The 12,084-nt window shown below is 39.6% G+C and overlaps 1 protein-coding gene across 2 annotated transcripts in view; it reads right to left on the bottom strand.

Moving 5' to 3' along the window:
- Window positions 1–12,084, bottom strand: part of LRP6 (LDL receptor related protein 6) — a 147,203-nt gene that overhangs the window by 121,930 nt on the left and 13,189 nt on the right. Inside the window, exon 2 of one of the 2 annotated variants that reach the window (XM_066355551.1) lies at window positions 1,780–2,173. The exons of the other annotated variant lie outside the window; for it this stretch is intronic. Coding sequence (XP_066211648.1) covers window positions 1,780–2,173 — 394 coding nt within the window. The remainder of the gene's footprint in view (window positions 1–1,779; window positions 2,174–12,084) is intronic. 2 annotated transcript variants of the gene reach the window in all.

Raw genomic sequence — 12,084 nt, 5'->3', positions numbered from 1 at the left:
TTAAGAGATATCTGGGTGAATTTCCATCATCACCCTTACAACTATTTAATCTTATAAGATTGAATTTGTCAAAAAGAAAAAACAACTATTAACCCTTTCATCAAAATACAACTCTCCAGTGACCACCAAAAACCTGTGTGTTCTACAAAGCAGTAACTTCAGAAACACTGGCACACTTTGCATTTACAAACTTTGTTGGCAAAACACAGATTCCATTTCTGAAAAATATCTTGCAAGTTCTCAACCATAATTGTCAATCAGTACAATTTACTACACACACAACAGCTGTGACCTCCTCCTTGGGACACTCAATTCTTTTTCCTAACATAAGAGCCACTATAATATTTTCATACGCATTATTAAGCAACTATCTGACTTTAGCAGAATTCTTAATGCCCCTCTAAAAACTATATAATTTTTGTTATATAAAGCATATGTATTTGTGTTTTCCAGAACTCCTTATCCTAAAATTTCACTCCACTATTATCCATGTTTTCTTTTATAGTCAAACAAATCTTTTCATTTTCCTACAACATGGTATTATCTTTAATCTTTGTCACCAAATAAGCCCTGATATTAAGACAAAGGAGCACATATAAACCTTTCTGGCCCTGGCCAGATAGTTTAGTTGGTTAAGGCCGTCATCCTGATATACAGAGGTTACTGGTTCGATTCCTGGTCAGGGCACATATAGAAACAGATCCATGTTACTATTTCCCTTCCTCTTTAAAAAAATCAATAAATAAACCTGTCATTTTCTCCAAGTCTTACTTTATTACATAATACTAATACACTCCTTTTATAAATAAGTTTTACAGTATTTCCACAGACTTGAAAGTCAAGGAAAACAAAATATTAAAATAGTTATTTACAGGTTATTTATCTTTAGATTTTAATAACTTATGAGTAATTCATTTCAGGTTTATGTTCAGATACTTCTCTATATTTTGCCACGACAGACTCCAGTACAACAATGTATTCAACAGAGAAATATCAAGGAAAGATATATGGCAGGATTGAAGCATAGTATAATAAAGAAGCATGTGGAGATACAGTTCACATTTTCTAATGGGATTTACTCATAGCTTTAAGTTTCCCTTCTCATGAACCTTTATAGCAAATGTATGTTTAACTAGAAATGAATTAACAACTTAATTTTTATTTTTCATTCAACACTGACATTAAATAATACTTCAGAGTTTAATATAAAAGACACTAGTATTACAAAATGATCATGTATATTAAAAGTTATAAGATGCAGGTTTTTTCTATCGTCTTAAACTATAAAATTCCACTCTTAAGTCTTCATTCCTTCTTTTCTGCCTTCTAATTGTCCTCTCATGATTATAAAAAATAAGTGGAGAACTAAGAACTATAAATATGGCTATATCATAAGCAATATTAGAAACGCTAACTACTTACAGACACACCTAAAGAACACATGGCTCAGTGGATAAAATATCAACCTGGAATGCTGAGGTCGCCGGTTCAAATCCCTGGGCTTGCCAGTAAAGGCTCATACTTGAATCAACTACTACAAGGTGATGCTTCCCACTCTCCTCCCCTCCTTTCAACTCCTCCCACTTTCTCTCTCTTTTTAAAAAAATAAAAAAGAGCACAACAAAAATTCTCACATTCAAGTTTACATGGATGTGAGAAGCCCAAAGAATCTAAAATTTAGTTTTTACTCTTGTTTTTTCTCTTGGGGGTCAGAGGAGTTCATACTAGTGGAGAGAAACCAGGAAACGCAGTACCCTTTGTATATTACACAAAACTTACCCACTTGAAGGATCTAAGGCAATAGCTCTAGGTTGATCTAACTCTTGCCAAAATAAAACTTTTCGTAAAGATCCATCTAGATTAGAAACTTCAATTCGATTAGTTTCAGAATCTGTCCAGTATAATTTTTCTCCAAGCCAATCGCATGCCAGTCCATCAGGAGACAATAATCCAGAAACGACAACATTCTGTACACTCTCAGTTTTGTTAAACTCTGTTCGTTTAATGGCTTCTTCGCTGACATCACTCCAGTATATCAAGCCATGACCAAATACAAAGTCCACCGCAGCTGCATCCTCCAAGCCTCCAACTACAATCGTAGCATTCTCTTTGCCATTTGTAGCATCAACCAATCGTAAGTCCCGTCTGTTTGCATAAAGCAACAAAGGGGCCGCTAGAACAAAAAAAAGAAAAATATGTAAATAAATGGAAGGAAACGTATTGGTTCTTACAAACCGAGTTTCAAATCTGTATCAGTGAACAAATACTACCAAAAAAAAAAAAGAGTAAGTAAATCTATAGAAGATGGTCTTAAAATCTTTTCACAAATGAAATACTATTTTTGCAGCATGTTAAATACAAAAATTTGCAAGAGAGGGAATTAATTCTACCAGGACAGTCTTTTGTTATTAAAATAGTCTGTCAGATAAAGTTTTAAAATTTGGCCATACCAAGAATTGGCAAGAATTTGGAGCCAGCAAAACACTCATACTCTACTGGGCCGGGGGAAGGGGGTAATGGTGCACTACCTTGGAAAAGTTTGGAGTTTCTTAGAAGGTTAGCCATACACCTACCATGTGATCCAGCCATACCACGCCTAGGTATTTACTCAAGAGGAATAAAAGCGTATCTCAATACCAAGACCTGTACATAAATGTTCATAGCAGCTTATTTGTAATAACCCAAACAGGAATCAACCCAAATATTATCAACAAATTAATGGATGAATAAATTGTGATAGTCATACAGTAAAAAGTAAGGAAGCATTTGCACATCTAATGAGTAAATTTCAATTATGTACAGTGAAAGAAGTCAGACAAAAAAGAATATACAGGGAGTCTTTAGGTTACAACAGTCTCGACATATGTTTTGAGTTTATGACATTCTTGCCAGTAAAAACTTCAAAATATTCACATGTGAGTGTTTCAGCTTACGCCGTTAGCATCGTGCTTATGGACTACATGTGCAAACTAGTTTGGTTGTGCAAGGCAGAAGACGCTGTAACACGGCATATGAGTGGGGGAGTTGGCGTCCCCCCCCACACACTTACCTCCACTATTTTGGACTGTTAAAAGCGCAAGTGTTCTGTTTGTGTTAGGCTAGGGTGTATTTCGTCTTACACCAAAATTTGGGTTATGTCACTATCGTAGGAACGAAATTGTCATAACCCAAGAACCCCTTGTATATTACGATTCCATTTATTGAAAATTTTAGAAAATTCAAATTATTGTGACAGCAGATCAGTGGTTGTGTGGAGGTGGGAGAAGGCCAAAAAGAACAGGAGGCAGGGATTATCAAGGGGCATGAGCAAACTTTTGTGGGTAATGGCTACATTACCCATAAATGTACTTACTATGTACCACAAACTGACTGAGATGATGGTTCCAGAGATATATACTTATGTCAAAACTTATTACATTTTATGCTTTACATATGTGCAATTTATTGTATACCAATTATACCTCAATAAAACTGTTAAATAGTCTGGCAGAAATAATTCTTAGTACTACTATTTTATTCTTTTATATTATTAGAATGACCTCTGAATAAGACCTAATACCTAAACTAAATACATATAAAGTCTATCCTATATAATATTTAACTTTGAGCTAAAACTGAAGCTACAATTAGGTTTTGATTTTTTTCAAGTAGCTGTTCCAAGCTTCAGACATTTACTTTCCTGGTATCAATAGTAATTAAAGATCTCAGAGCACCACTACCCAACAGAACTTTCTGTGAAGACTGAAATATTCTCTCCACTATGCTATGCAGTAGCCACTGGGCACATGTGGCAATGGGTCACATCTCTCTCTAAAAATGAATAAATAAAATCTGAGAAAAAAAATTTTTTTAAAAATATTTAGATTGTTTTTTATTTATTCATTTTAGAGAGGAGAGAGAGAGAGAAGGAGCAGGAAGCATCAATTCCCATATGTGCCTTGACCAGGCAAGTCTGGGGATTCGAACCAGTGACCTCAGCACTACTTACTTGTCAATGCTTTATCCACTGCGCCACCACAGGTCAGGCTAATTTGAAAAAATTAAGGTGCTCAAAAAGTGCTATTTAAGCCAATTATGATCTATCTGCCAAATGGAGTTATGAAGTCCACTATTTTCATCTGCAAGGACAACAAACATGAACTTCCCTTCTAAGCTTAAATCCAAAGTTCTTCGTCAAAAACAAATGAGCAGATAGCTTTTTAAAAAAGTGACTGAGTCCTTCCTGCTTATTCAGAATATTTACTACTACTATTGGCAAATTAATAAATTTCCCTCAGAGATTCACTGTTAACTCATTTAGATTGTCATAAATCACACAATGGCTTACTGTGGCCACCGCATTATCTTACAACAGCCCTTCAAAATATGGGCCAATTCAGAGCAATCAGACAAGACAAAGAAATAAAAGGCATCCATATTGGAAAAGAAGAAGTAAAGGTATCACTTTTTGCTGATGATATGATCCTATACATCGAAAACCCGAAGGACTCCACAAAAAGATTATTAGAAACAATAAACCAATACAGTAAGGTCGCAGGATACAAAATTAACATACAAAAGTCCATAGCCTTTCTATATGCCAACAATGAAATATTAGAAAATGAACTCAAAAAAATAATCCCCTTCACGATTGCAACAAAAAAAATAAAATACCTAGGAATAAACATAACAAAGAATGTAAAGGACCTATATAACGAAAACTACAAGGCATTATTAAGAGAAATAGAAAAAGACACAATGAGATGGAAAAATATTCCTTGTTCTTGGATAGGAAGAATAAATATAATTAAAATAGCCATATTACCCAAAGCAATATATAAATTTAATGCAATTCCCATCAAAATTCCTATGAGATTTTTTAAAGAAATGGAACATAAAATCATCAGATTTATATGGAACTATAAAAAACCCCAAATAGCCAAAACCATCCTAAGGAAAAAGAATGAAGCTGGGGGCATTACAATACCTGACTTTAAACTATATTATAGGGCCACGATAATCAAAACAGCATGGTATTGGCAGAAAAATAGACACTCAGACCAATGGAACAGAATAGAAAGCCCAGAAATAAAACCACATATATATGGTCAAATAATCTTTGATAAAGGGGCCAACAACACACAATGGAGAAAAGAAAGCCTCTTCAACAAATGGTGTTGGGAAAACTGGAAAGCCACATGCAAAAGAATGAAACTCGACTACAGCCTGTCCCCGTGTACTAAAATTAATTCAAAATGGATCAAAGACCTAAATATAAGACCTGAAACAATAAAGTACATAGAAGAAGACATAGGTACTAAAATCATGGACCTGGGTTTTAAAGAACATTTTATGAACTTGACTCCAATGGCAAGAGAAGTGAAGGCAAAGATAAATGAATGGGACATCAGAATAAAAAGTTTTTGCTCAGCAAGAGAAACTGATATAAAAATAAACAGACAGCCAACTAAATGGGAAATGATATTTTCAAACAACAGCTCAGATAAGGGCCTAATATCCAAAATTTACAAAGAACTCATAAAACTCAACAACAAACAAACAAACAATCCAATAAAAAAATGGGAAGAGGACATGAACAGACACTTCCCCAGGAAGAGATACAATGGCCAACAGATATATGAAAAGATGCTCAGCTTCATTAGTTATTAGAGAAATGCAAATCAAAACTACAATGAGATACCACCTCACCCCTGTTAGATTAGCTATTATCAACAAGACGGGTAATATCAAATGTTGGAGAGGCTGCGGAGAAAAGGGAACTCTCATCCACTGTTGGTGGGACTGTAAAGTAGTACAACCATTATGGAGGAAAGTATGGTGGTTCCTCAAAAAACTGCAAATAGAACTACCTTATGACCCAGCAATCCCTCTACTGGGTATATACCCCAAAACCTCAGAATCATTGATACGTAAAGACACATGTAGCCCCATGTTCGTTGCAGCACTGTTCACAGTGGCCAAGACATGGAAACAACCAAAAAGCCCTTCAATAGAAGACTGGATAAAGAAGATGTGGCACATATACACTATGGAATACTACTCAGCCATAAGAAATGATGACATCAGATCATTTACAGCAAAATGGTGGGATCTTGATAACATTATACGGAGTGAAATAAGTAAATCAGAAAAAAACAAGAACTACATGATTCCATACATTGGTGGAACATAAAAACGAGACTAAGAGACATGGACAAGAGTGTGGTGGTTACCAGGGGTGGGGGGAGGGAGGACATGGGAGGGAGGGAGGGAGAGAGTTAGGGGGAGGGGGAGGGGCACAGAGAACTAGATAGAGGGTGGCGGAGGACAATCTGACTTTGGGCGAGAGGTATGCAACATAATTTAATGACAAAATTACCTAGACATGTTTTCTTTGAATATATGTACCCTGATTTATTAATGTCATCCCATTACCATTAATAAAAATTTATTAAACAAAATATGGGCCAATTATAAAATGAGAAAAAAAGTCTATACTAGTTAAAGGTAGAATCCTAAATGCTATATAGGGCTAAGAAACAGCCCAGTGCACTTACAAATTAAAATCCAAAGGTAGTAATAATCTAATATTTACCGGGCACCTTTCTTTATGGCACTATTCGTGGAAAGCTGTGTGCCAAATCAGCATATAGCATTAGGTGGCAGCTAAATGTCTTTTACAACTTTCAAGTCAAACATTAACATTTCTACCTAACACTGTCCACAAAATTTAAAGAAACTTTTCTAGACATTTAAGGCCTCCTTAATAGCACAAGAACAAAAAAAGTATGTGTGTGTGTAAGTTATCAGTACCAGTGATAACTAAGGATTTCTAAAGGACTATATGGTAAACCTACACATATTAAAAGGAAATCACAGAGTTCATCCTAAATATCCTTCTGATACTTGAATAATTGCTACAATATTGTCACCAATATCTATGCAGAAATATATTAATGGGACATCTAAAAATGTACAATTTGACCTGCAATACTGTTTTAATCTACTAAAGAAATACACTGGACCCACACACACTTGCCTCTAGTTATAGCATATATGCACTATGTTCCATTGCAAACAAGTTACCTTCTGACTTCCTAATAGTCAGATAACTCAAATAGGAACTATCTTTCTTTAGTGGAACCTACCTAAATGTATAAGAATCCTTCTTTTCCTTTATTAACTTCCTACCAAACTTTAACTGGTAGCCTTTCTAAACTTTTTCTACATTTCATTCAAAGACAATTTACATGCTTTGAATCATTCATTCTCAGATCATCTCATAACATAATCTCAGTGAAGCAGGAAGCAAGATAAATGTCTTTTATCCTCAACATGGTAAACATTTCTAAAATCGGCCAGGGCTCATTGGTTCAGTAGATAGAGTGTCGGCCCTACATGTGGACATCCCGGGTTTGATCTCTGGTTCTATCCCTGGTCAAGCCCACAGGACAAGCAACCATCTGTTTCTCTTCCCTTCCCTCTCCCCCTTCTCTCCCTCTTCTCCTCCTGCAGCCAGTGGCTCAATTGGTTTGAGCGTCACACCATGCACTGAAGATAGATAGCTCCATTTGGACCATATCCACCTCAAGCACTAAAAATAGCTGGGTACTCAAGCATGCTGGGTGGATCCTGGTCAGGACACATGCAGGAGTCTGCCTCACTATTTCCCTTTCTCTCACCTTAAATAAAAAAAAAAAAATCTGCCTCCTTTTCCCACTTCTAGAACCACTATCCTACTCTTGATCTTCATGACCTTACACCTAAACTACCCTAACAGTAAGTAAAATCAACACTCTCCCTTCCCTTTGCTACTTCTAACACTTCAACCTTACCCGACTCAAAAAAACTTTGATTTCCTTTGCCTAAATAAAAAGCCTCAAGGCCTTATTAGGCTTCCACCAGGTGACTGTACCTATGACTCTACCTTACTGTTATAGCCTGCATCATACAAACTGGTTTCGAATATATCAATTGTAAGCATATCATACTCCATCACCACAGTGTATTCATTTTCCTGCCCACTCCATACTTTTCTGTCATTATCCCAGCAAGCAAGTCCTTCAAGGCCAGATTCAAATCTTCTCTATCCCTTGAATCTTTCCAATTGCTCAGCTTCCCTTCATTGAGCCCTTAAGATCTTTACTTGTTTTTTCTTTTTTTTTTTTGGAGGGGTGGGGGGGATGAGAAGCACCAACTCATAGTTCCTTCACTTCAGTTGTTGACTGATTGCTTCTCATATGTACCTGACCAGGGGGCTCAAGCCAAGCCAGTGACCCCTTGTTCACACCAGCAACTTTGTGCTCAAGTCACTGATCCTGTACTCAAGCCAGTGACCTCATCCTCAAGCTGGCAAGCCTGTGCTCAAGCCTATGAGCCCATGCTCTAGCCAGCAACCTTGGGGTTTCGAACTAGGCCTCTCAGCATCCCAGGCCGACACTTGGTCCACTGCACTACCACCAACCAGCTTTACCACATTTCTGATATTAGCAATTTCTTAAGTGTATTTCCTATTTCAACTAGGATCTCCACTCCTGGAGAACAAGAACAATACCTTATAACTAATTTTATCACCAATCCCTAGCACAGTTAATATGATAAACATATTAATACTTAAAATTTCCAGAACCTAATCTAAAAATATATTTGTCATGAACCCAAAGGATTTTACATTAAGTACTAGCCAAGTACTCACATTATGTCCATTTCTTACCCACTGAATTGGCTTGACCAAAGTTAGTCAGGTTTCTTTTCCTCAAAGACCCTCAAACTTGGGCTAGCTCTAAGCTTTATCCTCCTCTTAACCTTCTCCTAAGAACTCATTATGAACATCAGCTGACCACAGAATAATACATTTCCTGTTAAACTGGCTTTGTCGTTGTCATCTGCTACTAACTCTCACCTCTTGCTCTATTCTCCCACATAGATCCTGCTGGCACTATTCACTTCTACTCTAAAACAAAAGCCCTTTTTTGTGTTTAATTTTTAAATACCTGCATATCTTGGGATCAGAGCATTCTCCCGAGAGCAGTAGTATTTTCAAATAAAGCCTTTCTCTAAGTAAGGATTTATTTTTTTATATCTGCACGGTGACATGACTTGGACTGGGACTGAATGGACCAGTACCCTCCCCACCTCAATAATGTCACTTTGTGAGTCACTGAAACTCTTCTCCTGTTCAGAGGAGGGATCTTTCCTTGAGTTCAACTCTTTTTTTTTTTTTTTTTTTTTTTTACAGTTACAGAGAGAGAGTCAGAGAGAGGGATATATAGGTACAGACAGAGAGGAATAGAGAGAGATGAGAAGCATCAATCATTAGTTTTTTGTTACGACACCTTAGTTGTTCATTGATTGCTTTCTCATATGTGCCTTGACCAATAGGGCCTTCAGCAGACCAAGTAACCCCCTTGCTCGGGCCAGCGACCTTGGGTCCAAGCTGGTGAGCTTTTGCTCAAACCAGATGAGCCCGTGCTCAAGCTGGCGACCTCGGGGCCTCGAACCTGGGTCCTCCATATCCCAGTCCAAGGCTCTATCCACTGCGCCACCGCCTCGTCAGGCGAGTTCAACTCTTTTTTTTTTTTTTTAAAGAGAGTGGTTCTTGGCCCTGGCTGGTTGGCTCAGCGGTAGAGCGTCGGCCTAGCGTGCAGAGGACCCGGGTTCGATTCCCGGCCAGGGCACACAGGAGAAGCGCCCATTTGCTTCTCCACACCTCCGCCGCGCTTTCCTCTCTGTCTCTCTCTTCCCCTCCCGTAGCCAAGGCTCCATTAGAGCAAAGATGGCCCGGGCGCTGGGGATGGCTCTGTGGCCTCTGCCTCAGGAGCTGGAGTGGCTCTGGTCGCAACATGGAGACGCCCAGGATGGGCAGAGCATCGCCCCCTGGTGGGCAGAGCGTCGCCCCATGGTGGGCGTGCCGGGTGGATCCCGGTCGGGCGCATGCGGGAGTCTGTCTGACTGTCTCTCCGTTTCCAGCTTCAGAAAAATGAAAAAAAAAAAAAGAGTGGTTCTTTTTATTTATTGTTTTTTTGTTTGTTTTTTATGTGCCTTGACCGCGGGCCTTCAGCAGACCAAGCAACCCCCTGCTTGAGCCAGCGACGTTGGACTCAACCAGATGAGCCCTCACCCAAGCCAGCGACTCCGAGGTCTCGAACCCGGGCCCTCCGCATCCCAGTCCGACGCTCCATCCACTGCGCCACCGCCTGGTCAGGCGAGTTCAACTCTTAAAACAGTGTTCCAGCTTGTCTATAGCCTCATGGTAAGGGCTTACTTTGGTATTTTCAAGCAAAGAAAATGTTTCTTTGGCTCTCTAAGAGAACACCCTGACTCAAGTGAGAATATTCCTAGTTCTTCTGTGAGGCCTCTTCTATTTTCCCTTGTCTCCTCCTCACAGGGGAATACTTTGTCCCAGCCCTTTAAAAGTCTTATATTTCTAATCCCATAGGTAATTCTCACTCTCTTGGGTACCCTCCCTCTTCTTCTTCCACTGACTGCACACTTCGCCATTAAGGAACTACTTCAAGTTCAGTATCTACAAAAATGGCAGAATGCTTCTAAAGATAATGTAGAACTTCAGTGTCTTCCTTGGGAAACTTGGGAGCGCCCCAAACCAGCTTACCTAAAACCTCTCCTTTCCCATCACACTCTGCCCTTTCTTCCTCCTTTTTTCCACCCTAGAGTGACATCCCCTTCAGCTCCCTTGAATCCTTAATCTATCCTCCTTTAATATCCCTGTCTCTACCATTCCTCTACCCATCAGACCTTTTCGTTCTCATTCCAACCCTTCATTTTCCTGTAGTCACTCAAGTTTTTTTATTTTTGTTTTTATTCATTTTTTACATTTTATTTATTCATTTTTTTAGAGAGAGGAGACACAGAGAGAGAAAGAGACAGAGAGGAAAGAGATAGAAAGAACAGAGGGAGGAGCAGGAAGCATCAACTCCTGTATGTGCCTTGACCAGGCGAGCCTAGGGTTTCAAACTGGCGACCTCAGCTTTCCAGGTCGACACTTTTACCCACTGCACCACCACAGGTCAGGCTGTTTTTTTGTTTTTTACAGAGACAGAGAGTCAGAGAGAGGGATAGATAGGGACAGACAGGAACGGGGAGAGATGAGAAGCATCAATCATTAGTTTTTCATTGCGACACCTTAGTTGGTCATTGATTGCTTTCTCATATGTGCCTTGACCGTGGGGCTACAGCAGACCAAGTAACCCCTTGCTCAAGCCAGCGACCTTGGATCCAAGCTGGTGAGCTTTGATCAAACCAGATGAGCCTGCGCTCAAGCTGGCGACCTCGGGGTCTCGAACCTGGGTCCTCTTCATCCCAGTCTGATGCTCTATCCACTGCGCCACCGCCTGGTCAAGTGTAGTCATTCAAGTTTTAAGGTTCCCTTTTCCCCACTAGGGACTTGTAAGGAACTCAGGAACCTGAAGTTAAAAAACTAACTGGAAACAGGCTGGATCTTTTATCCATTCAGACAAGAATTAGAGAGACCCAGATAACCGTTGGTCTCTCTTCATTCCCTCACTCAAAATTTAGTCCACAATCTCTATAAGACTACACATCAGTTTAGGACAAAGAAAAACTTAGCCCTGGCCGGTTGGCTCTGTGGTAGAGCACAGGCCTGGCGTGCAGGAGTCCCGGGTTCGATTCCCGGCCAGGGCACACAGGAGAAGAGCCCATCTGCTTCTCCACCCTTCCCCCTCTCCTTCCTCTCTGTCTCTCTCTTCCCCTCCCACAGCCAAGGCTCCATTGGAGCAAAGTTGGCCAGGGCACTGAGGATGGCTCTGTGGCCTCTGCCTCAAGCGCAAGAATGGCTCTGGTTGCAACAGAGCGACTCCCCAGATGGGCAGAGCATCGCCCCCTGGTGGGCGTGCCGGGTGGATACCAGTCGGGCGCATGCGGGAGTCTGACTGCCTCCCTGTTTCCAACTTCAGAAAAATACAAAAAAAAAAAAAAAAAACAAGAAAAACTTAAAGGTCTCCTCCACAAGTATTGTTGAAGACACTTCAGCCTTCATATTGACTGAGCAGGAAACACAACTATAGTAAAAAAAGTAAAGGTAAAGAAAAGAACTCTGGCCAGATAGCTCAGTTGGTTAGAGCATCC

Source organism: Saccopteryx leptura, chromosome 1 (assembly GCF_036850995.1).
Source record: "Saccopteryx leptura isolate mSacLep1 chromosome 1, mSacLep1_pri_phased_curated, whole genome shotgun sequence".
NCBI classification, from domain to species: Eukaryota; Metazoa; Chordata; class Mammalia; order Chiroptera; family Emballonuridae; genus Saccopteryx; species Saccopteryx leptura.
The sequence above is the reverse complement of the archived record's forward strand: the minus strand, read 5'-3'. Positions and strand labels throughout refer to the sequence as shown.